At 44.5% G+C, this 25,526-nt stretch overlaps 2 protein-coding genes across 4 annotated transcripts; both read right to left on the reverse strand.

The window, feature by feature from the left end:
- Positions 1-977: 977 nt before the first annotated feature.
- Positions 978-11,972, reverse strand: pitpnab (phosphatidylinositol transfer protein, alpha b). Of its 2 annotated transcripts, XM_028984183.1 has the most exons (12): positions 11,629-11,972; positions 9,072-9,102; positions 5,573-5,718; positions 5,106-5,197; positions 4,760-4,767; positions 4,557-4,631; positions 4,293-4,376; positions 3,759-3,836; positions 3,388-3,498; positions 2,648-2,770; positions 2,337-2,420; positions 978-1,854 (listed from the first exon to the last, which is right to left on the reverse strand). In XM_028984183.1, the coding sequence occupies exons 1-11, from the start codon at positions 11,643-11,645 to the stop codon at positions 2,373-2,375; spliced, it is 813 nt and encodes a 270-aa protein (XP_028840016.1). In that variant the 5' UTR covers positions 11,646-11,972; the 3' UTR covers positions 978-1,854; positions 2,337-2,372. The 2 variants fall into 2 exon arrangements, with proteins under 2 accessions (XP_028840016.1, XP_028840017.1); XM_028984184.1 differs by lacking the exons at positions 9,072-9,102; positions 11,629-11,972 and adding an exon at positions 7,009-7,287.
- A 1,009-nt stretch (positions 11,973-12,981) lies between these two features.
- slc43a2b (solute carrier family 43 member 2b) lies at positions 12,982-24,012 on the reverse strand. Of its 2 annotated transcripts, XM_028983663.1 has the most exons (15): positions 23,890-24,012; positions 23,408-23,576; positions 19,657-19,936; positions 19,447-19,502; positions 19,260-19,336; positions 16,349-16,441; positions 16,019-16,152; positions 15,594-15,784; positions 15,329-15,472; positions 15,154-15,171; positions 14,806-14,938; positions 14,548-14,680; positions 14,359-14,432; positions 14,147-14,270; positions 12,982-13,979 (listed from the first exon to the last, which is right to left on the reverse strand). In XM_028983663.1, exons 2-15 carry the CDS (start codon positions 23,565-23,567, stop codon positions 13,818-13,820), a joined length of 1,779 nt encoding a protein of 592 aa, XP_028839496.1. In that variant the 5' UTR covers positions 23,568-23,576; positions 23,890-24,012; the 3' UTR covers positions 12,982-13,817. The 2 variants fall into 2 exon arrangements, with proteins under 2 accessions (XP_028839496.1, XP_028839497.1); XM_028983664.1 differs by lacking the exon at positions 15,154-15,171.
- Positions 24,013-25,526: the final 1,514 nt, after the last annotated feature.

Genomic DNA, 25,526 nt, shown 5'->3' on the forward strand with positions numbered 1-25,526 from the left:
ACATCGGGCCTCGGTGCGGGCGCTGGCCGAGAGCGTTCCGTCTGCACGGCTCAGAGACTTACGACACGGGTACGACAACATTCGAAAGAAGTCTATGTATATATGTATATATATATATAGATATATATTTGTTCGTCTGTTCGTTCACCACCCTGCCAAATACCGGGAGAGCAGGAGGACGGGGATTAGTGCACCAGTCACCGCGCAGCACCACTGAACCCCCCCATGGCTGACGGGGGTTCTCTGGCCGGGGCGTGCCAGTGTAGCGTTTATTGCAACAAACAGCAGAACTTTGGACCGTTCACCACAGCGGCAATCTCTCCGGCAACCTAACCAGCAAAGCCGGACGTGCGACACAAGCAGCGATGCAGTAACGGGGTCCTTCTCATCTCGCGGGGAATGATGGGTTTCCGAGTGACGGGATCGACAAGCTGCTATTTGGCAGGACAGCTAATCCTATACGGTTGTGTGTGTTCCTATATAACGTACGGCTGAATACAGACTAGACCTACGTGATCTTGCAGAGTGAGGAATGTCGAGAGCGTTGGCAATATTGCATATGGATTTTATACAGCGTCCGGGGTGAGGTGAGGTGAGGTGAGGTGAGGTGCGGATGTGACCGTCGCCGACGGGAAGTTCTGAGAGAAGATGAAAAGTGCGAAGGGGTCGGCGGGCGGGATAGCGAAGTTAGTTATTGCTAACGTCCGGATGAACCGGTCCTTATCCATTACCGAAGTGACCATGACCCGTGTGATGACGTCGAGAAAGACAGAGAGAGACCCCCACCTAGCGCCCCAACACGGATTTAGGGTTCTCATAGACGAGAGGGAGCGGAGACCACGTCCTGGCCACGTCCTGCGTCTCATTCCCATTAATGAGACGCAGCCCGTTGGTTTGCATGACCTGGATATTATATGATCAGAATCGTCACGTTTCTTCATAAGCTGATAAGGTGTAAATGAGGAAAGTGTGCTGTCCACAATTCACAATTCATTTTAATGGTTTTCCAAAGGCGAGAAAAACAGCTGTATAGTCCGACTTGATTATTGCACTCGTTGGGAATGCTTCAAAAACATTGGACCAAACAAGTTGAAAATGTGCACAGTAACACAAATTACGGAACACAAACAAACAAGAAAACAACAACACAAAAATACTTTCTCCTCCCGTCTTACACTGAGCAGGTTTGCAAACGTTTAGCAAGGAAACCAGGAGCGTAGGCCGGAAGAATATGTTAAATACAATTTTTTCGTCCTTCCAATTTTCCCATACATCTTACTCACATACACATACACACACACACACACACGCACACTAACACCAATTCACATGATCATTTCCCCAACCACCCAGGCAATAAGAACGATCAGCCAGCAACATTAAGGAAAAAGTAAAGAAAAGTCTGATGGGGATGTAACACTGAGGAGATTCAGCTTGGTCCAGTAAATCATACATTGAGGTCTTAAGAGACTTTTTAAAAACCCTGTTTATACATCTTCTATGGTAGTTCATTTTCCCATTTATTTCTATATATACGGTATGTACAGACAACGCAAACCTTTATAAATGAATCCAGGACACATCTTTATAAATTAGGTAATATTTTGAACACAGAAAAAAAAAAAAAGTCCTAAATGTTTGCTACTTGTAGCATCACGTAACTCTGTTTATAGGGCATTTTTAAACCTTTTGAAGTGCATCAATACATGTATAGACAGGCGGTGGAAGAGCCACCTGCGGTGAACTGTACCAATCAGGTCACAGGAGGAAGGGGGTTTTGGGCCAAGTTGTCTTGTTTTCTGTCAGTGTGACTAAGGAAGGCAGCGCCGCTGGTGTGTATGGTACAGGTCTGGTCTGTAAGAGAGCGAGAGACGGAGTAAGTAAACCTGGGATGATTAAATGGCTGCTGAACAGTGCTCTTTCAGGGATTGCACCTCATACATATGATTAGAATTCAAAGCCATAGGTTTGAATACAACTTAATGCCATTGTGTGTCTGGATTTAACCCCGTTGCTTCGAGGGAACTCATCCTTGTAGGGAAGGAAGTGGATGTGACGTTTAACAAGATATCATTTCCCTCTGCACGCTCTCCCCGTGTTGGCAAAGATCTCCTCCAATCCTCCTCAGGATTGGTGACTCTAAATTGCTCGTAGGCGTGCGCGTGTGAGTGAATGAGGTGGGTGTGTGCGCCCGGCGCACCGGGATGGGGGCGCAGAAGCCACCGCCCAGTTCTCCATTCAGTTTTCATACACTGCATACAGTAGATTGATAAATAATCTTTTTTTTTTGCTTTGTGACCGAATATGTGTGGTTTGTGAGTGTTAATAGTCTTTACCGGCGTTAGTGCACCAGCAGTCGTAGTAGACTAGGTTCAGTCCTCAAGGGCCACCATTCCTTTCACTGGGTCCTTCACTCGCATCTGCATAAGATGAGGGTAATACATTTCACACCAAGCCCTAGTATATGCAACACTGGATGCCCTGAGCTGTGAGCTACTAAAAATCCACTTACATATTTTGCTTCAACTGTAAACCGAACCCCGTTTCCTTTATGCTGTTTCACGTTGTCCATGAAAATGCTTTACAGCATGCAGTGTCGTGGATTACTTCCTGCTGAATAACCTGTTTTCTCTTGATAATCTCTTACCTCATCAAGCTCCTTCCTGGTTTCTTCCTCCATTCGACGGATGTCTTCCATATTGAGCTCAATCCATCTGTCGATCCAGCAGAAAAGCTGCCGGTGGAAGTTGGTGAACAAGCGTTTCTCTTGCTATCAGAGAGAAAGAGCAAGAGGAACAATTAAAGATTACAACCCTATAGGCTACAAGATAAAGCCAGTGTGTTGACATGGAGATAATCCACAGTGCATTATACTATTGCCGTAACATTAACAAAAAAAATTTGATCAATCTGATTAATTGCCTTCTTCATTTGTTAAAATCATCTGAGATTTGAAATCTGTAATGTTAGCACCTGTCCACTAGGAGAAACATTTTATTATTTCACTACGGCAAAATAAACAGCATGCACTATATAATAATTTATTCATGCAATAACAACGGTCAAAAAGTTTGAGACCACAAATTGAATGTATTAATACATTAACATTTATAATACATGATACATATTAGGTGAAATAACTACATATTGATTTTTACATGGCTGCAAATGTAAAGCTGCCGGGAAGATAAGGCTGCTGGGAATGCAATAGGATAAATATGTACGCATCAATACACATTACTTTGCAATATATTGCCCTGAGGACGTAGGGTAATGAAAATACAACATATGTATTATGCATGTGTAACTAATAAGCATTTCCCAATAAGGACAAGCAGGTCCTCGCTAAAACACACACAGACACATGGAGTACAATTAAACTCTTACCTTCTGAATGAAGTTCTCTACTTTGTTCTGCAGACCCCACCACTTGAACTTGACGGTGACCAGCTTGTAGGCACACATGTGTGGGCAGTCTGTTTTTTTAGGCAGCTCTTTCTAGATGAACATAAACGTGCATATTAGCCCAACAAGTGCAACTATGGGGTACGTATTGTAAGAATGTTCACACTGTCATCACAGCGTGTTTCATGTGGTCACTGGGACAGCAAGCACGGATTAAAATAAAGCTGAACTCATATACACGCACAGCTACAGACAATGTAACATGAGTGACATTTAGGAGAAGCATTACTGACATTCCATTAAACACTTCCATAAAAATGGGACCTACGATGTGAAAAGCACATTTTGACTACCTTCCAGTCCGGCCCCAGGGGCCCTCGCCCGGTCTTCACCGACTTATACTTTGTTGGATCCTCCTCCGGCTTATAGTCCTGCAGTCAGCATTAACAAAGTGAAAATAACTCACACTGCTCATGCCGCTGTCTTAGGGCTCCCTATATAAGTTGTCCCCATCGTCCTGGACTGATGTGGAATATTTTGCCCTGCCAGGGACTGGCTTGTGCATTGTGCAACAGTCTAAGAGAATGGCAAATGGATCAAAGAATCTGTCAATGATCTGCATGAAGGCTATGCTATATGATATATAGCTACATAAATCTATCGGCAGTCCTGGTGTTATGCCATGTAATATATTTCTACATAAATGTTCTTACAAGGTGATGGCAATTTCCTGCCAGCTAAGTGAATGAACGGCTGCTTAAGAGCTTGAGACCCCTGAGCTGTCTCAGAGACTACTTGCAATATTGATCTACCCTGATTTGCCATGATTAAGAATGTTACCCATCTAAACAGTACACCCTGAAATGTGGGGCGAGCAGCAACCTGACCTTGGGCTCTACTTGATTTCTGTCTGCGATGTCGATATACACCACTTCAACCTTCTTCCAGGTGTCTGGGTCCAGTCCATGCACCTAAAAAAGCAGTGCAGCCATATGGCACATGCAGAAAATTGAACATAAGCTCAAAATGCTCTAAAATAAATGTGCACCATTACGTTATTGACATATTATTTAAATACGTGAACACAAAAAATATTATTTAAATCTAAATTGCTTTAAGCACATTGCATTGATGGAATGTCACCCACTCACATTATCCTGCTGTCCCATGTCTGGTTTATGCCACGTCTCAATCTTAATGAGGAAGTTCTCTTTCATGTACTCATTCTGAGAGAAGAAGAGCCGCCAAACATGCATCACAACAGTCACTGGCAGATTGTGTGCAGTTACCACATTATTAATGTATCTGTGAGTATGTACTGACAAACAAAAGTGTAGGCAAGTCCAGTACTTACAGTGATGACTGCAGGAAGAAGGAAGGGCAAAAGAAATAAAACAGAGAGGGAGAGAGAATGCTGTGAGAAAGAGAGAGAGAGAGAGAGAGAATGCTGTGTGCTGTGAGGTGCTGTAACTCCACTCTGCCTTTCTGCACCATCAGTAAATTATTTAACACCTTCTAACTGCAGCAGGGGGAGGGGGGGGGGGCAGTAAAAATGTGTTTGATCTGAATGTGTGTGAATGACGTAGGTGAGCATGACTTGGACATTTGTCAGTAGAGACCAGCGTTGTTCTGCAGCACGCCGTTAACAAAACCGCGGTGAACATATATCAGCCAGTGGTGGTGCACATGTGATTTCGTACCCGTGCGGCAGTAGGGGTAGGCGTTCCAGGCTTTCTCGTGGATGTTGAGAGCTGACGCTGGAGCAAGCATTCTTACAAACGAGGGTACTTTACTGAAAAACAGAGGCAGGGTGAGGAAGACTAGTGAGAAGATATGCTGAAGAGCAGTTTAATCTGAAATAAATCCTATTTATGGCATTTATCAGAAATTCTTCTCCAGAGCGTATTACGATCAGGGGGACAGTCCCCCTGGAGCAACTCAGGGTTAAATGTCTTGCTCAGGGACACAGTGGTCAGGTTTGAACCTATGGCTTTGTGGGCTTCTGGTATCATAGACAACGAGCTATCCCACTAGGCTGCTACCAACCTTTGCACCTTTTTCTATACAAACTATGCTTCCCTGATTCATTACCTGTGGACAAATGCAAGTATCTTGATGTCTGCAGTGTTTCCTTAAATCAGTAAATCATTTTTTGCAAGACGTTTACCTCTGCAGGTGGTAGATCTTGTGTGTGTACTGGCCCTTCTCTCCATCCTTCTCGTAGGGTTCGTTCTTCAGTACCTCCACCCCTTCTCCTCCTCCCGTCTCATTCTTACTGGCCTCAGCCACTGAGTACAGCTGCCCTACCTGATACTGAAACAATGAGGGAACACGGAGTGTCACGGTCTACCAACATCAGAGATGCTTTCTGCAAGATGTGTGCCCAGAATAGACACAGGAAACCTTGATTTATGAATGTGGCTGACTTCCGCTTGGCTTCTGCTGTCTAAGCAGCCAGCCCTGTTCACACAGCGTAAGTGGCTGTCAGCACCTGGGGACACTGGAGCTTCTGGTTTAATGTTCAGCCACTACAAGTTTACACTCTGGTTGCTGTTTGGCCGTCCATTCATATTCAAACAGACTGACAGACATGATGGATTTTGATAAATGTATCATTTATCATCATTTATCTTGATCCATTGCTTGCTAATTGTTAATTGTAAAAATGTGCATTGTTAATCAAGGAGAAAATTTGGAAAGCACATGCTCTCCCAAAACCCATGACTCCTAGGTAAGTGATTTGGACCTGTGCATGTGTGCCACGAGCGGCAGTGAGCAACAATGTTCAACGTGTAAATGTCTGAGCATGCTAATGATGTTGGCATGGACGATGAGGAGAAATGATCATAATCATAGAGTGACCGTTTACAATAATAGCTAGCTCCAAATGAATAGAATGCACTGTAGTTTAGGTGTCTTCTAACCCAACTCTACTGGTTACATACCTAGGAGTAGGGTTAGGGTTTCATTGAGTGAATATGTTGATTTCTCATCACAGCCATAATCTGAAGAGAAAACGCATGTTGTTCCCCACACTATGGAATCCCACCATCAGGAATAAGCAAAACCGGTCAGAGAGACTGGTGATCATGTGCATACACAAATCAAAAGATCATTTGGCAAATTACAAGATTGTTCATGCAAGTCAGAGAATGTGCAAAACAGAGTGTCTGCTGTCATCTTTCAGTCCCTTTGTACTCGCGTCATTAATTGGAGTTCTCTGTGTCTGACTCAACACAGCACAATTGCTTCTTTCACAACGCTGTGGGACTATAAAAAAAAAAAAAAAAAACAGCCACCCTTATACACACACAGAGAAAACGAGACTTTAAGAACTCATTAAGAACTTAATGAGAATTTCTCAGAATGGTTCAGAATGTTCAGAATGTAACAAATAATGAAAATTCTAGAAAAAACGAAATAATGTTATTTATCGTTACAATGAACTTTGTGAACTATTAGTGTTGCTGACATTTTAAAACCCAGAAGTGATTTATTGTTCATGCATCATATCGCTTTGAATGAGATTTTGCACCAGCAGATGCCCTGTTTGTGCGTGTGTTTACAACAAGCTACCTAACATTCGCTGTCCTTGCATCTTACCATTTTAAAAATAGCTTTAACCAGTCTTCTATGTTCTAGCCAGTTTTATCACTGCCAACACCGGAACCCTGCTCTAAGCAAAATGAAAAACATTACACTAACACTAAGGGTGATGGGTTAAAAGCAGAGGACACACTTTCACACCTCCTCTTTATCAAGGTGTATTTTAGTAATGCAGTGACTACATGGAATAAATACCAATAAACACTTTCTGGTACAATGATTAATCTATAAATATATCAGTCATGCGCGCACACACACGAGCACACCAATGGAGATTACAGGTCAATATTACCCATGCTCTGGCACTCTACCGAACCCCAAGCAACCATAAAGGAGAGCTACCCATAATTCCCCTGACTCATGGCACAAGGCAATGCAAGTGTGATGCAAGCTCACATTTAATTTCATAAAATACAGTGCAATTTGTGTTTATTCTGTTTATGCATATTTTGGCCAGAAATAGGTAAGGCTTTGCAGCTGTGGGCTTTGCAGAGATGGGCTTGTGGACATCAGTTGCTTTATTTTTAGCATGCTGACATGGAGACTCAAGCAGAAAAAACATGAAAGGATAACATACATTTGTATGTTGCATATGACCTCAAATGGAACAGAGAGATCTGGTTTGTCTACGTAATTGCCTGCATCACAGTGAGCCCGCCCCCGCTTTCCACGCCACTCTGCTGACGGGAACTCTGCAGCACAGCATCGTCACGCACAGCTCTGTCGCCACCTACACCCACCAGCCAATCGCAGCGCAGGAAAGCAGGTGCGTGATCTCCCCACAGTGCCAGTCTGCAGCACAGCGTCACACATTAGCCCATTCACTCTGCAGGGCATGGACCGCGACAAATACATTAGACACACACAAACACACACAATCATAATCATGTTGTCTCAAATAATAAGTGAAATCAAAAAATACATTGAAATTGAGTGCATGGGACCCACAAAATGTCAGAGAATAAGAGACAGGAAGTTGCAGTGTATTTTGTGTTTTTAGCTGAGTGAGAACCAAGTGAAAGAACAGACATTTTACTGGTGTCAAAGCAAATACGTGTGTGCATTCATGTGTGTGTGTGTGTGTGTGTGTGTGTGTGTGTGAGACAGATAAACTGCTGACAGGGAAATCCAGTCAAAATGTTCACAACGACAAAAAAAAGACACAAATCCACTCATTCTGCAAATGTGGGCCGGCCCAAGCCGTCAGCTGACTTGTGGACTGGCTCACTGATGACCCGCTCACTTGTCTGACAAGCAGATAGTCTTACAGACTGACAGGCGCTTACTGACACCACGCCCGAAAGACAAACCAAATGATTGACTTACAAGGAGCGGCCCGTGGATACAGTCTGGGGCTTGAGGCTGGCATCCCGGGCATGACCCCTCAGGGCAATTAAAGGCTTTCACCCCCAAATTGAGCATATGGCCTCCGGTGTGGGGTGTACTAAAGAGCCGTGTCTCTTCCCTAGAGGAAGCTTTAGCGTTACCCATCATTCTCCCGGGATGAATGAATGGATACTAAGAATAGAAAAAGGCTATCATGGAATGCAATATGACTTCAGAGAGCAGATGAAATAAATCTACATGGTACTGGAAGAACGAAGAGGCTCGGGTGACCTTGGCAACGGCATAAACTTGTGGTCCAGAAAAATGCACGACTTCTCCGTTACTGCTGAGGAGCTCTCCCTGCACCTTCTGAGCCTAAATTCCGATCCCAGGCTTGGTCTAGTCGCTTTTTACGCCGTGTGCTGAGCGAAAGTTAACCAGCTTAATCCGCCTCTGGGGTTTCTGGTAGCGCTAGCGATAGGGAGCACAGTTCAGGCCAAACGGATCATTGGACTGCAGGTCATTGAGAATGTATTGCAAAACCTTTATAATTGCAAAACCTATAGAATGACTAGAAGGGCGGGGAAAACGCACGTGGAAGACGCACAGCTGACCGAACTGCCTTACGACAGCCTATCCCGGCTCCGTAATAATCACAGCAATCACAGCTCGAGAATCACTCCACTGACGCTCTTCCCACAGACCGGGCCTAATAAAAAGGATTCACCACTTACCTCTTCCACGGAAATGGGCAGAATCACTCGACTGCAATAAAAAAGAAAGAGAGAGAAAAATTAGAACCATCCCCTGAAAAAAAAATCACAATGACGATCTATGAAAGAAATCTGCTCCATCTGATTTTATTTCATTTTTATGAACCTTTTATTTTTTTGCATTGAAACATTGGCGCTGAACATGGAGCTCAACACAAGCTCCTGACCTGAGCACGTGTGAGTAATAGGGTCTTTTTTTTTTGGCCTCCTGTTTGCTTGCAGATGCCAAGTAGGCTGTTTTCACCGCGGGCACACGCTCAACATCGAAACAATACATAACTTATCACACAGGCTTCCACTAACAATGCAGGATTTATGGCGACAAATATAAAAAAAGATGCCCCCCCTTTCCATAAATGTGCCACATAATGTGTCTGGCGTGTTTTAGCCCTCAATTGTCCAAAATTGCACACAGAACTTAAAGTTTGTGTTAAGTCACACAATGAGTTTTCCCCATTTCGGTGTCTGTAGCTTTAAATGCAAATGAGGAGGAGAGAGGCGGGATGAGGAGCAGAGCAGCGTTTAGAAGTGAACAAATGACGTAATCAACGCCATTCACCAGCTACAGTGTTTGATGCAAACAGGAAGTCGTGTCAGTGTTTTTTAACATGCAGATAGATTATCAGTGCTTCCTTTTAAGAAACCTTACACTCTCAAATGTCCCCAACATGCTATGTCTTATATGAAGGCCCACAGTGTCTTTTGACTTCATCTTCCAGACGGAACATTCTGTCCCAGCTGACTTGGAGAAGCGTCTTCAGCCCAGAAACAGCGTAATACCCTCCCAGTTCCTTTGCGTGTTCATTTATATCCAAATGATCTGGGCAACGTGGTCACCCTTCACAATGAATTCTCAACATCGATAGATGATCTTTCTCCCTGACCAACATCAAGCATTTTATCTTCCCCTGTCTAAAAATAAATTGCTTCCACAGTCTTGAAAAGCACAAGCGGTGTCAAAGTGACCTCCGAGTGTGAAGGTTTTGCTCTCTCTCTCTCTCTCTCTCTCTCTCTCAGTTCAGTTTACTGCAGCAGGTTGCCTCGCCATGGCCAGGTGCATCTCAACACAGCTGAAGAGAGACAATAAAAAGGAGAAGAAAGAAACATCTCGCGGGCCCAGTCGCTCCCCTTATAACTCATTCTTTGCGGCCTGCATATTTAACTAATGCTCAATGGCTGAAAGACAACACCGGCGGCTCGCCGCGGCCTCAGCCAACCTCTCCTCACTCTTCATCTCTCCTGTGGCACAGAGCGCTCTGCCGTGGCTCCGGTCGTTTTCCCTTCATCTGTTGGCGGCCGTTATTCGAACGGTGAGGAGGAAGGCGCGGAGCTTCAGCGGGCAGCGGTGGTGGCGGCACAAGTCACCTTGACTTCCTGGGCAGCCAGGCTCTTTCATCACCCAGTAGGCCACTACAGTAGATCGGGTGTCCTGCTGCTCATCTGTGACACCGACGCCAGCTCTTGCATTATAAATGCCAGATCTGTCCTGTGATGCCGTTGGAGGGACAAAGCAGCGCCCTGCGTTCGGCGGGCAGGCCCGGGTTCTAATGAATTCTCCTGCTGATCGCCAACTGCTCGCCAACAGTAAAATTCCGTTGAGCACTGCACCGGAGAAGCACTCGGAAAATATGAAGTCGGGGGGGACATCCAAATAGTTTTTAAATGGCTTCCATCGTAAACCTAGAAAATGAGTACTGTAAGTCTGCCAGCTGCTACCATGCTTGGACAAAATGTAACACGGTGACAGAAGAGCGGCGAGGTCACTATGAGAGCTAAGAGGTCACCATAAATCCACAATAAAACTGGCCAGGACGTCGCCGAGCGTGACGTCGGCCTGTGACGCAAGAGACGGCGCCTTCACGCAGCCCTGCGTCACCGCACCATGCGCCGTGGAGGCACCATGGAGAGCGACTCGTGGGTTCAGCACCGGGGCCGCGGACGGCGGCGTGTCCCCGACTTCGCGCGCGCCTCGGTTTCGACGGCGACGAGGGCGGCTGTTCGCCGCGCACCGTGACCCCCAAACCGGCGTTTGCGCACCGTGACCCCCAAACCGGTCCTGTCGCGTCGAGATGCGACGAAAAATCGCCCCCCCCCCCCGCCTCAAAAATGATATTAATTAGATTAATTATATATATAATTTGACATATATATTAAAAAAATGAAATGATCGAGGCTGTGCAGAAATAGCGGAGCCTGGGTGACCGGTATACATTAATCATGCGGCCGCGCTCGAGTTACACGCGTCGAAGCCTCCGCTTCAGATGTCCCTTTAAAACGACAATATCACGTCCAGGGACCATCTTCATAATGAACGTCGGCGGGATTAAGGTCCCTCCACACGGAGAGATGAAGCGTTCGACCTGCAGCCCGAGCCGCGCCGCGTCCTTTACGTCGGAGTGTCGCCCGCCGCGCAGGACACGGCGTTCCCCCGCCGCGGGGACAGGGGACATCAACCACCATCCTGCATCGTAACGGGGGCTCGGAAGTTCGCTAATATCGGCGGCCGCAGCGCACTTACAATTCTTTGATGAGCATCTTTCCTCTCTCTCTCTCTCTCTCCTCTGCTTCTTCTTCTTCTTCTCCTCCTCCTCCTCTTCTTCTCCTCCCGCCCTTCGCAGGTCCGCGGAACGCTTGCGTGGGGAAGGAGGCGGTCGGCGCTGCTCCGGGTCGGTGATCGAGCCGTCCGTCGGTTCCGCTGGTGCCGCTCCTATGTCATCCCAGCTCCGCTTTTCCAATTTTCCACCAATTCACTTCCTGATCAGGGCCGAGGGGGGCGCGGCGTCGTCGCGGCAACCACAACTGTAGCGCCGTGACACGGGACGTCGGGTGACGTCACAACGCTAATAAGCGCCGGGGACCTCCGCGGAGGGCCACACGGAGTCCGCTCGGAGTTATGTAACGTGAAAGCGCGGATGATTAAAAGCAGCACATCTGCATCCGGCAGCGGACGTAATCCGTTTATGCGGCGTCCTCACGACCCCCCGCCCCCGAAAACATCGTTTCCTTTTACGAACAACGCTGGCGGAGGCTGTTCAGTTGTCTTTGCGTATTTTGATCGAACGTCCCAACATGTCACTTATTTAGGTCATTTAGCAGAACAGGAATGGTCCAGTTAAATGTAACATACAGCACAGGCCAAAAGTTTGGGCACACCTTCTCATTCAATGTGTTTTCTTTATTTTCATAACCATTTGCATTAGTAGATTCTCACTGAAGGCATGAAAACTATGAATGAACTATGAATGTGGAGTTATGTACTTAACAAAAAGTGGAGACCTGGCCTGCACAGTCCTGAACCCAGTAGAGATGGTTTGGGGTGAGCTGGACCAACAAGTGCTAAACACCTCTGGGAACTCCTTCAAGACTGTTGGAAAACCATTTCAGGTGACGACCTCTTGAAGCTCATCGAGAGAATGCCAAGAGTGTACAAAGCAGTAATCAGAGCAAAGGGCGGCTATTTAGAAGAAACTAGAATTTATAACATGTTTTCAGTTATTTCACATTTTTTTGTACATAACTCCTCATGTGACAATCTTCCAATGTAAATGGTCATGAAAATAAAGAAAACACATTGAATGAGAAGGTGTGTCCAAACATTTGGCCTGTACTGTATGTGCTTTTTAAACCTGAACTGTAGTAATGTAATTTACATGTTACTTATATGTAAAGTTTATATAAATACAAGCTATGTTCCCTCGGCAGAATGTTCCTTCTTAGACACCTTCTAATTTAACTTTATATTCTTATGACATGGTCAGCAGTCGTTAATGAGCAGTGGCTGCTTCTTAAATACATCAGTCTTACTGCTAATGAGTTACTTTCGCAAATCAAGTGTATCATGAAATGGTAAGAAAAAGCAGAGCGCACGGGGTTCGACCCAGTAATGCCACATTTATTTATAAACATAACATGCACGCCATTTTTCAGGAGTAAAAAATATTTACAAAATTTCATGCATACAAGTGGTTTACAAATAGCCATAACAAGCGACATTATAACTTACCATACACTACAATGCATCCACATACCTAACATGATAAATGATACCTAAACACGTACTATAATATTAAAGATTTTATGTCATATAGAGACCATCAAGTCCGCCTGACAGCATAAGACATGGGTTCTGCGTAAGAACTTCAGGAATAGGTTTTTAAGCCATATACGGACAAGGCAGGAGCCTGCGACTGCAGATAAAATCCATCTGAGAACCACAACATTCCCTTTTTGCTCCCAAATAATAATCTGTACTTTTTAAAGAGATGTACTAATAAACCCTACTTCAGGGCTTTTTAAGCCACGCATGTATTCATTTATATTCTGCAATTATTTAGCCCCATAATTTAAAATTGAACCACTATAAACAGTGGAGCTGGTTTCAATATATTTTCAGATGTTCGTAAAAGTCTTGCAATGAAAGCAATAGAGTAAGAGATCTGCTGACACACCAGCCTGTAAGAGGGCATTTAACAGGAAAACACTGCATTTCTGGAGACCAGAAGGTGTTCTGCCATCATTAAAGGGGCAATGATGACTACAATAGACTGTTGTGGCCATGGACAAAACTCTCTCCCTGTAACTCTGAAAGTTAAAATGTTTTCCATGTTTTCCGAGAGTCCCCAGGTCCATTTGGAAACAACACACATGAAACGTTATTACCAGTATGGAACTGCCAGAAATATCACTGAAGGCCTTTCTTCTCGCTCTTTACACAAAGGCCTCTGGCTTATTGCTGCCGTTGATCTTGATGTAGATTTTGGCATTGTTCTCCCGGTCTTTCCTCTTCTGTTTGAGCTGCTTGCGGAAACACAGCAGGTAGAGAGGAAGCAGGAAACCCAGGAAGCTGAGGCCCAGCAATCCTACATTTACCTGTACGACAAGTTCAAATTTTAATCAACCACACTGACAATGACATTAATAAGCTCATTGATCATTAACCCTATATTGTTGTGTTGAGGAACGAAATGGAACTTCATGAGACTATTTCTTCTAGCCTTGTGTGTTTATAGCCGCGAGTGACAGGAGACTGTACATACCCAGGTGGGGTCTCCTTCAAGTGGTCCCATCATGGCCATGAACAGCGGCTGCTGGAGCAGCGCAAACACAGCGCTCACCAGAGACTGCATCCCTGTCAAACTACCAAACTGAGAAGATGGATAGCTGTGGAGAAACAGGGAGAGTTAAGCTGCGCCACTACTGCATGTGCTTAGGAAATAAAATGATGATCATATCCCAAAACTACACTCACACAGCAGCATAAAGGCCACCAATCGCTGAGTGGATAAACCCTCTGACTATGGTGTGCAGGACAAAGGACAGCATCTAAAGACGAAGGTCAAGAATGAACGTGAGACTAGACACCCGGACCACTAGAGGGCAGTGATGGCTCACATCACAATGAAATCTTGCCCGGTTAAGACAAAACCCTTCAACACACCTGTAGAGGGAGGTTAGGAATAAGGCAGGTGACTCCAAAGCCCACGAGGAGGATGTTGGTGAAGACAAAAGCTCGTGTGGCATTTGTGACCTTCTGAATCTGCCTGTCTCTGCGTTTGGGTTGTGGTTCCTCTCTGGAGAAAATAAGCAATAAGACCTTCACCTCTTAAATTAAATAAAAATACATAATTTCCACGCCTGACACAATCATAATTATATTAGATTAGATTAGACTGTATACTACAATTAAATCACTCACTTCATGGCTTCCTTCTCAATGGCATCTGCATCTTCACACTCCTTGAGTTTCCAGTCCATGATCTGACCAATGACTGGAGTGGTCATGAGACAAAGGAGCTGCATCACACCAAAAATAGATGTGTACAGGCTCACTGAGAGAGAACAAGAGAGAGAGTGATTAAGATGTGCAATAATTAACTTTCCCCAATAGTTAATGACTACCCATTGGTTAATAGCTAGATACAGTAGCAGGAGCTGTTCTTTGCTGCAAGGTTACAGTGTGGCTGCTGATAGCACAGCCTAGTGTAAGCAATGAGTGACGACGGGTCCAGGATGCTACTCTAGAACTGCTCGAGATAGATCTTACCCATTTCCATTCTCTCCACTGTAAACACAGAGGTGGAGAAAGAGTTAGTGTAGCTAACCCTCAACCTCTCACAGTCCCGCTCTACACTCTACTTCTTCCATGCCGATGCGGATCGGACCATCACACATACAAGCGAGATGTTGAAGAGGGGAGATTTCCACTAAACAAGACACACCTGTGCTGAGATCTCCCCCACTGAGAGACTCCAAAATGTTGTTCATGGCCCCCATGTAGAAGATGAGACGCAGCTGGGTGACACACATTGTCACCAGAGAGAGGAGGAAGAGAGGGCTGAAGATGCTCTTCATGAAGGACTGAGCTGGAAAAAAAGAACATTCTGAACATTCTACTCTGGCCTGTACCAGTTCGTTACCAGTTACTGTCATAGTGCAGTTATGCATTAAAGCCGCGTGTGTAGAAGCAGGATTACTGCTACTTACTTTCTTCCTTGGCCTTGCACTGCACCTCCAGGTCCATCGTGGAGAGACAGAGGCCCTCCTTTGTGGCCATCTCTTTAGGCTTGAGAGCATTTCCTGTACTGAGTCGGCGCCCAACGGTGGTGACTTGCTGGTAAAACTGTTTTCCTGTGATTTTGTGGTCGAAACCCAACCAGCTGAACTTGATCTTGACGCTGGAGAGAGGCAAGGATGCCACTCTTGTTAAAACTGTTGTTTAGCTGTGCATTCGAATACAACGGCATTTACTGTGCACGTTAAAGAAGGAAACATTAATCATGAAATGTAAACACTGGAAATGAATAATCCACATGAATATTTAATCCTTAACCACATAATCCACATGAATGCATAAGCAGGGAAGTGCATTCAATCGTCATGCACGTGTATGTGAGAACGGGACGTCTTACGTGTAGTCCATGTCCTCCGGTCCGGGGAAGGGCTCCAGAGGCCAGTTAAAGAAGCAGTTGAAGAAAACAAGCCCAGCGCAGGCTGCCCACACTAGCAGGATGGTGATGAAAGACACACCCAGATCATAAATCACCTGAGGAGAGATACTTATGATGACGTGATGCTGTTTTCAAAATATAAAATGTGGTGTTCCTCTCCGTGTTTTCTAACTAAAAGCCTTCTTCATGGCTTAAAGTACAACCACAAAGAAGAAAAAGCTGTATACTGTAACATCAGAACATGCAGTATGTATGTACATAGGTTAGGAAGTTAACCATTGAATAAGGTACCTTAACACCAGGAAAGGTTACAGCTGAGGAGGCATATGAACCAATCATGAGGGCAATGAATGTAGAGCGAAGGTCTCCAAACATGTTGGGCAACTAGGAGAAAAGAACAACAGTCAGTGTGTCTAAAAATCCTGTCAGTGGTGTCATCAGGGTTCGAATGCACAGCAGTAACAGCGATCTGGCATCTGGATGACAGCACATAATCTATTGTTTGGTTCATTTTGCACCAAAATGAAGAATTTACAATAAAACAGAAATTTGTCCTCCACCCATAGAAATAAATGCGGCTGGGGTCTGAAGTTTTTTTTTTTACAAGTGAACATGTAAATATAATTAAATGCCATTTATCAGAATAAAAATGATGAAATTTTTGTTATCACAGCATTGTGGTGGACAGATGGACATACTCGAATGGCTTGTAACAAACAGGGGTTTGATACACATAACAGATTCACGCAATGATACATTTTTGGGCAAAGGTGGCCTTGCGGGTAAGGAAATTGATCCTTAAATCACAAGGTGCCACTGAGGAGCCACTGAGCAAAGAACGGTCCCCACACACTGCTCCCCAATCACCTGTCTTGGCTGCCTACTGCACACCAAGGGTGATGGTTAAAAGCAGAGGACACATTTCATTGTGTGCACCGCGTGCTGTGCTGCAGTGTTTCACAATGACAATCACTTCACTTTCACACAGCTGCACACGGTCAAGGTTATTGGGAACACACACACAGCAAAAGAGTACTCCCTCCGGAGTCAGTTCCTGACTTTGTGGCATCAGACAGCAAATAACACAAAGTTATTATTCAATGGGTTTTGTTCACATTAAGAAGCTCAAAATTGTTTATCTTTTTTTAGGCTTCTTAACTCTGTACCGCCATAAATTCCATGACACTTCAACATTTGATCATCTAAGTACATTCTGTGTCATTACATTATCATTAGTTCACTAGAGTTGGAAGTGGGCTGACTTGGAGCAGAAGTGCTGATAGAATCAGTAGAGTTCGTGAAGTGAAGTGAGTTTGAGTTTTGGGGGCTACAAACTGGAAAAAGAACTGGTGGCAACTAACAGTAAAAGAATGATGAAAACATTTGGGTCGAGAACAAAATTAAAAGACTGATTCACTTTTATAAAAAAAAAAATCTTCTCACTCAGACACAATCTGAGACAAAATACAAAACTGCTGTTTCCCTCTTTTGCTATTTTTCCCACTCACTCAGCGAGGAAAAAAAGGAATGAACACCCCCCTCTCTCTAAGCCCATGAATGTCCAGCAAAGTTGTCACCCCCTCATTACTTCTCATTAAGCTTGGGATGAGTGGAACCGCTCATCAGTATCTGCAGTATGTCACTTGGCTCTCCACAAGTGGCCCTCCAGCCAGTTTGCTGTTATACAAGGCCACTGGTGTGAAAATGCACAAACTCAAGGGCAGCGTCCTCTATTTATAAGGGAATATGGAACCTTTGGTATCCTGAACATTACCGACAGGGCATGCAATCTTAGGTACATGTACACCAGCAATTGATGATGGCAGTGATCACCTGTCTAAGTTTTTTCACAGATCAGCTGCTCTATTTCACGATTACACAACTCCTCAGGCCACTCTTGAACTCGCGAACCCACACCTTTTCCATCCGTTCGGCACACCCAGCACCCTAAAGGCCAGGCATGATCGACTCAGCAGAAAATGGGAGAAATGATCCCTGGAATCGGACTAATCATTAACCTGCTGCACCCATGCAGGTGCTGCTCAGCTTCCTTCCCCTGAACCACACTTTAATACCGCCGTGAGCATACAGCCTTTCTACAAACCCTTTTTACTTCAGATATATCTGTCACACATTTTGGGTGTAAAATCATCCTTAGTCATTAATTTGCAACATTCTAAAAAAGTGAGCTTGGGTCTAATAACCAGGTCAGTTTCGCTCTCCTTCAATTCTGTCTTTCTACTGACCTATGAGGCCATCCCTATGTGCACTGGGACATGGAGCTGGGAAAGAGAAGCTAAAAATGAGGACAGAGGGAACAGGGACAAGAGCCAAATGCCTCTCCCTCTTAATGGAGAGTACAGCACAGAGAACGGCACAATAGACAAACATAAAAGGCTCAGTGGTGCTCAGAGAGAGCATGAAGGGAAGTTCACATCCAGTATCATACAACAGCATATGATAAATAAAGTAATTTAGAAGTTTATTGTTTATATTATCTCAATTCATATATATGTCTACAATACATTTATAGCCACAAGGTTCAAACCCCTCTCATTTAGAGACCTTGGTTTATCAAACTTTTTTCTATGATTATAAAGACAGTCCCAATTTCGTGTAGCTATAATAAACTTGTGGAGAGTGTTTCATTTACATTTACAGCATTTATCAGACGCCCTTATCCAGAGCGACTTACAACCAGTAGTTACAGGGACAGTCTCCCTGGAGCAATTTAGGATTAAGTGTCTTGCTCAGGGACACAATGGTAGTAAGTGGGATTTGAACCTGGGTCTCCTGGTTCACAGGCGAGTGTCTAACCCACTAGGCTACTACCACCCTGTTTCCTATTGATATATGAAGTTTTTTTTTATGTGTGTCTGTAATTATTTCTGAAACCCAGAAGACAAACTATAATGATGTTTAAAATAGGAGGAGCCTATGGTGATGACTGACAGCTCTCATGAACCATAATTTCTCTTCTTGGATAAATCAATCCCATCAATATATAACATACAAGTGCAGTGCTCCCCTTCTCATGCATGATGGGGGACCAAAAACACATTAATTCAATCATTCTGATCGGAAATTATGACTGGCAAACATTCCTGATGCACTTCATCTGATGTAGCACCTTGACAATATCCACCAAATCTCACTACTCTAGGTTTAGTGTTTAACTGAATGTGAGGCAGTGCATACTCACAGTGAGAGAAGTGAAGGTCAAACACATTCCACCGAAGCCGTTAAACGTCAGGGCAATGAAGATGAGGACAGAGAGCTCTGAAAGGGAAAATTCAGACGACTGAATCACAGACGTATGCGAAAGATACACCGGGTGGATTCACATGTAATCTTTATATCACATCAGCACAGGATGCTGGAATTCTTACCATTTGGATTGTAGGCTCCATATGCAATCAGAACACAGGAGAGAGCAAAACAGGCACTGCAATGAAGATGCAAGAAATCATCTGAATCAAGCCTATGCATCAGAACTTTGTGTCTCAAGTAATAAATAATGTTAAGTCATCATTCTGTTAATAATATATATATAGAGTATGTGTGCATTTGTTCATTCATGTGAACAGAGAGCTGCCCACCTGCCAAGCAGCCTCAACTTGCGTGGCCCATATTTGTCCATGATGATGCCAAGAGGCAGTGTGATGGCACTGAGCAGGAAGGAGCCCATGGTGAAGGCCATGTTCAGCATCTCGTCCTGCTCCTTGCAGATCAGCCAGCCATTCATGCGCAGGTTGTCCTCCACCTTGGCCAGCGGACGCACCTCCACCCCGTCCTGATCGTAATAATCTACATATTCTTCGTCCTTCTCCGCACCCAGCGGAGTAGAGGTCAAAGTCAGGTTGAGGATCGAGCTGTTGGCTGCAGGAGATGAGAGATGGAGGTTGAGAATCTTGTGGAAGCATCTTGTGAAAGTGAAGTGATTGCGCCCCGGGGAGCAGATGGTGGGGAGACTGTGCTTTTGCTCGGTGGCACCTCAGTGGTGCCTTGGAGTCTCGGGATTCGAAACAGCAACCTTCCGATTACGGTGCCGCTTCCTTAACCGCTAGGCCACCACTTCCCTCTTATCAGAGAAAAGATTAATTGGGTTCTGATTCAACGATTCAACGATAGACTTCTGAAGGGCTCACATCTACAGAATAAGTATCTGCTAGGAAGTGGACGTGTAATACGGGTCCAAATGCTGTCTTGAGCGGCAGGCTTTTTGCTGAGACCATGGATGGAATGAGTGAGAAATTTGATGAGGAGGTGCAAAAAACCTCGAGCGATGCAGGAGGGGCACAGAAGCGAGATACACGAGTCACGTGACCGTCTGTCATCACAGAGGCGCCAGGTTCACTGCCACACGTGTACAGACCTCTACATGACTGACACGACCCAATCTAAAATCTAAAATAGAGAGTTCTGATAGGCTGGATCAGGTTTGACAGCTTATTACAACTAAATACTTTCCCAGAGACTTCCAGTGAAAAGCAACCACAAATGTTCAGATTTACATTCATAAGGACATTCAAAGACAGACATAATTTCACCTTCACACTTCCTTAAAAAGAAACTGAAAGAAAGAAATACATATGGCCTGCAACATGGGAAAAGGTAGACCTAGCTGTTCTTTAACAACAGACCTTTGGAGGGCTATAAATGCACAATTTTACATGAGCATTCATGACACGAGCAGAATGAAAACTCAGATACGAGCAGAGAAGATAAGGCCACAGAAAAGACTGCCAACCTTTTATCAGTTAAACACGCTGTCCTGGAACAAGGCAATTTATAGTGTAGCAATCATAAAAGAAGTAATAATGAACTGTAAATTAATTTTCAAGCCATGCGCTGTAGATTAAAAAGTTAATGAAATGGGGACCGGGAAGTACATCTGATACAATGCCTAGTAGCAGGACAGGTACAGAGGTGATAAATCTGTTTTCATTGAACTCGAGTCCCTAAAAAATGTGTTTGATGTACTGTAGATTCACTCCAAGAGCTCACCCCACACAAACACACGTGCACGTTCAGGGTGGCTGTGACGCACTTAACAACCACGAGCGAACAGGCAGATTCTTGGAAGGGGACAATAAGGACATGGCAACCACGGGTGGGCCAACACGTGAATGTGGCTACAGCGGACTGCACAGTGAAAAGAGCCAGGAGGGAAAAGCCCTCTTCATCAACCGGTCCCGAGGCCTCCGCTATCGGCGGACACACCCAGAAAGATAAGAAAGGCTGAAGAACAGCAGAATAAAACAGATGATCCGGCAGCCTCACATGTGAGGCTTTTGTGAGGCTTTTCTAGGCAATAAAAATTCTTTCACCAACACTATACATGGCACTGATACTTTATGTTATGTAACTTACTATGTTACGCAGCCTTTACGTACCTACTTATTTATTTTATAAATATTTTTTACATATTCCGTTTTTTTGGTATTGTTGCACTACTATGTTTTGTGTGTCCTGTTAGACGTCCTATATGTCTGTAGAGATGGTACTCAAGTAAGAATTTCATTGTGATCTGTACAAATGACAATAAAGTACTTACTGGTTTTACCACCATTAATTCCATTGATAAGGTCCAGTTTTGATAAAAGTTTTATTCGCTTGGGGTTTATGGTTACAGGCATTCTTTTTGTAACTACTTTCAATTGTAAATATTAAACTGGACTTTCTTGAACTGACTTGACCTCAGCCCAAAATTTCTGAAGGTTGTTCATTCATCAAATTTGATATGTGAAGGAAACCACACTACACCACGCCTACTGGGATTGAAAAATACTTTCATAAATCAAGGATGTTGTCCTGCATTTGTTTCATTCCAGCCCTTTCTAGAAACAGAGTTGTACAAGAATCTTTTAACCATGTACACTGGGCTCTATTTCAAAGGTATTGAGGCTAATGAGAGGACATACTATACTGGCCCAAATTTGATACAGCATGAAAAGTGTCTGCATCATGCCTTCAGGATTATAGCAAAGAACACAGTAATGTTCTTTGGACACCTGAAATATGATTTTTAGCATGTGTGTAATTTATATTGAAAAGGGGGAATTGTATTATATTTAGGACAGTGAATGATTCTTATTTGCAGTGGTCTCATGCTAAAATACAGCCAGCACGATGTGGAAATAAATGGATGCTCCATGATAAGGACCTTCATCTCTAATCACATGCTGGACTCCTCCGCTTCCTGAGCATATGGCGAAACCAGCCCGGCGGTCTTGTTTATCAGTGGACTTTCAGACTGGCTGTGGTCAGCAATAAAAGCGTCGACTTCATCTGGAATTCCGCAGATGCTGGACAATGGACCCGCTTGGATAATTACTTAATCAAAATGGGACATATTGAACCAAAGATAGGAGATAGAACACCACAGCAGAACAAACACAGCACAAAGCACAAAGCAATACACACTGACCACTGCTAATACACTCCAGTTACTGGTAACCCCACAACGGATGTACAACCACCAATGTCGCCTCAGTTTCTTCAGGAACAACACATCTTAATACTGTTACACGCCGAACAGTACACTGTTACCAGAAGCCAACCTGAAGATAAGAATCACTAAAACTCCCGGCAAGTAAGAAGAGGGAGGCCCATTTCTACCTGGGTGACCTGCCAAAGCCAATTGTTTCCTTCAATCCCACCTTTGTGTTAAAACGGGCCCCACTCGGAGCGATTCAGATTCAAATCCAAGCGCTCATCCCCCACACACAAAAGGCAAGGCGTGAACCGAGAGTCGCGGCTGAAAAGGAGCAACGTCTTTACACCCTCATTTGCGACGTGCTGCAGGCCTCTTGTCTGGTCAATTAATCAATGGGAGGAGGACAAACAAGTCAGCACTTTCCTCGCAATCTCTGAACAACATTCACTTGCATTTCAGTTTTTACTTCTGGCTCAGTGCAGACTAAAAAACACCCGGGCGGGGGGCTTTAATTTATGCACCGTCCTGTAAGGTGACCTCAGCTCGTTATCTCAGTTCCCTTTTTCAAAAAGTCCCTCTACACACTCTGGCATTCGACTGCGATTAAAACTTCGACGTGGCCTTAAAAAGAGCCCCTTTGTCCCAAAAGAGGAGGGGATCCTGGGGGCATAAATAAAGCTGTCAGGTCCAGTGGACAACACATTCCAGAGAAGTTTTTAAAACCTTCCACACAGTCTGAACACAAGGGCCATCTCTTTATAGAAGCCTACATGTCATTTTTATGTATGGACGTCCTTGACATTTCGTCAATGTTCGTTTTTTTTTTTTTTTTTTTATTAAACTTGAAACAGAACTGGGTCCCAAGACTAGGCCTGGGCTATTTAACTTGTTTGTGTAGGTGTGGTTCTTACAGGGTTCACTGCACATGTAGGAGTAGAAGCCCTCAGACTTGAGCATGATGAGGAGAGAGCCCCAGCCCAGCAGCACAGCAGAGAAGAGCAGATTCTCAACGATGGCCGTCACGGCCATCCACCAGCGGCGGGCAAACGCGGTGGCGAGGGTGGGCGCCATGGTCCCGGCCTGTCAGCAAGTGACAGCAAGTGACACATGAACATGACAACGTTGCCTCTCATTAAAATGAAGCATCATGAAGAGCCCTTTCTTCAAGACAGACGGAGTTAGTATGTATTTATAAAGAAGAAAATAAAAGTACATTTTTTTAAACTTATTTTAGTGGGGTTTTTTTCAAAGAAACCCACAATACAGATAATTTGAGTAAATTTACCCATTTACATTTACAGTATTTATCATTACCCTGTAACCCATTCAGTCCCATCAAACACACACTCAAAAAATACCAACACACGTTCCCGCCATCCACAGCGACACTCACCTGTTCCCAACTGAAGCACAAGTTCGGAGAGAACCCGGTTCTCCTGTGTCCTCGTCGGCGCCGATCCTCCGCGCTGCCACGGAGTCTTTAAGAGGGAATCCCGAGCCGACGAAGAGCTGTGGGGGGGGGGGGGGGGGGACTACCCGCCTACACGCCACGCCCACAAGAGGTCGATGACGTCAGACGCGTTTAAAACTCTCGCCAGGTGAAGCGGAGGGCGCGGAAACCGCTCAGGGTTTGTCACGTGAGATACTTGCACGTCATGACTTTTGTTACACCAGTAGTTACAGGGACAGTCCCCCTGGAGACACTCAGGGTTAAGTGGGGTTTGGACCTGTGACCTGTTTTCTTCTATCATGCCTACTCTACATTGCATTACTAATTATTAAATATAAAATAATATGTAAAGGTAAAGTGAAGTGATTGTCACAGCACACAATGCAGTGTGTGGGGACGGTGCTTTGCTCAGTGGCACCTCAGTGGCACCTTGGCGGATCAGGATTCGAACCGGCAACCTTCTGATTACGGGGCCGCTTCCTGCCACCACTGCCCATACATATACCACTGTCTGTATGGTTCCAATATCACCTGATATCATATTGAACAAGATATATGGATTTGTGGCTGGTGCGAATAAATTAAATGATCAAACAGTTCAAAATGATCACATTAAGAAAGTGAGATAGTGTCAGATTACTTTTTGTCTTAATCTCATCCTCAAATCATTCAGGAAAGGCTCCTGATTAACAACTCCATCACGAAATCATGCATGTACTTACATTTACATTTGCGGCATTTGGCAGACGCCCTTATCCAGAGCGACTTACAACGTGCTTAAGTTACCATCGATGAAGAGATCAATTCCAGTTCACTAGGACCCCCAACTATGAAAACATCTATTTTATTCACTCTGTTGTAGATTCTGTACACAAGTTCGACAACAAGAAAATTACAATTTAATCTAAATATTCTTTAAAGAGGAAGGTCTTAAGCTGCCGTTTGAAAGTGCTCAGTGACTGAGCTTTTCTGACCTCGAGGGGAAATTCATTCCACCACCGAGGGGCCAAGACGGAGAAGAGTCTAGATGAGTGTTTTCCTTTTACCTTCAGAGATGGGGGGACCAGGCGAGCAGTACTGGAGGCTCGGAGTATACGAGGTGCAGTGCGAGGTGTAATAAGGGCTGTGAGGTAGGATGGTGCTACACCATGTTTGGCTTTGTAGGCCAGCATCAGTATTTTGAACCTGATGCGTGCAGCTACTGGGAGCCAGTGGAGGGAGCGTAGCAGAGGGGTGGTGTGGGAGAATTTGGGAAGGTTGAAGATTAGTCGTGCTGCTGCATTACTTAAATAAACTACTTGGACAGATCCTGAAAATTTCAGAAAAGTAAAAAAGCCATGACTTTGTTGCAAAATGGGTTTGTAGGGTGACCACCTCGCTACCAAATAACACTTCAGAACACAATAACACACAGAAGTGACACTGTACTCCTATCCTTAACCTGGCTTTGGAAAGACCAGCGTTCTTCAAGCCACACTGCATTTTACCTGCCACACACATACAGTATATTGTCAGTATATTGATCATTTATAACATTTAGCAGACTGATCCAGATCAACTTACAATCCTCCGTGGCTATC

This window comes from Denticeps clupeoides, chromosome 6 (assembly GCF_900700375.1).
Source record: "Denticeps clupeoides chromosome 6, fDenClu1.1, whole genome shotgun sequence".
Classification (NCBI taxonomy): Eukaryota; Metazoa; Chordata; class Actinopteri; order Clupeiformes; family Denticipitidae; genus Denticeps; species Denticeps clupeoides.

What these genes read in the sequence shown, in the direction of transcription:
- slc43a2b (XM_028983663.1), bottom strand. Translation starts at nt 23,567, where the DNA reads ATGGCGCCCACCCTCGCCACCGCGTTTGCCCGCCGCTGGTGGATGGCC. An exon ending in TAACCTTTCCTGGTGTTAAG is followed by an intron (nt 16,153 to 16,348) that starts GTACCTTATTCA and finishes ATCTCTCCTCAG; the next exon opens with GTGATTTATGATCTGGGTGT. An exon ending in TTCCTAACCTCCCTCTACAG is followed by an intron (nt 14,433 to 14,547) that starts GTGTGTTGAAGG and finishes CTTCGTCTTTAG; the next exon opens with ATGCTGTCCTTTGTCCTGCA.
- pitpnab (XM_028984183.1), bottom strand. An exon ending in TGCCCATTTCCGTGGAAGAG is followed by an intron (nt 5,719 to 9,071) that starts GTAAGTGGTGAA and finishes TCATTGTTTCAG; the next exon opens with TATCAGGTAGGGCAGCTGTA. An exon ending in CCAGGAAGGAGCTTGATGAG is followed by an intron (nt 2,421 to 2,647) that starts GTAAGAGATTAT and finishes CATCTTATGCAG; the next exon opens with ATGCGAGTGAAGGACCCAGT.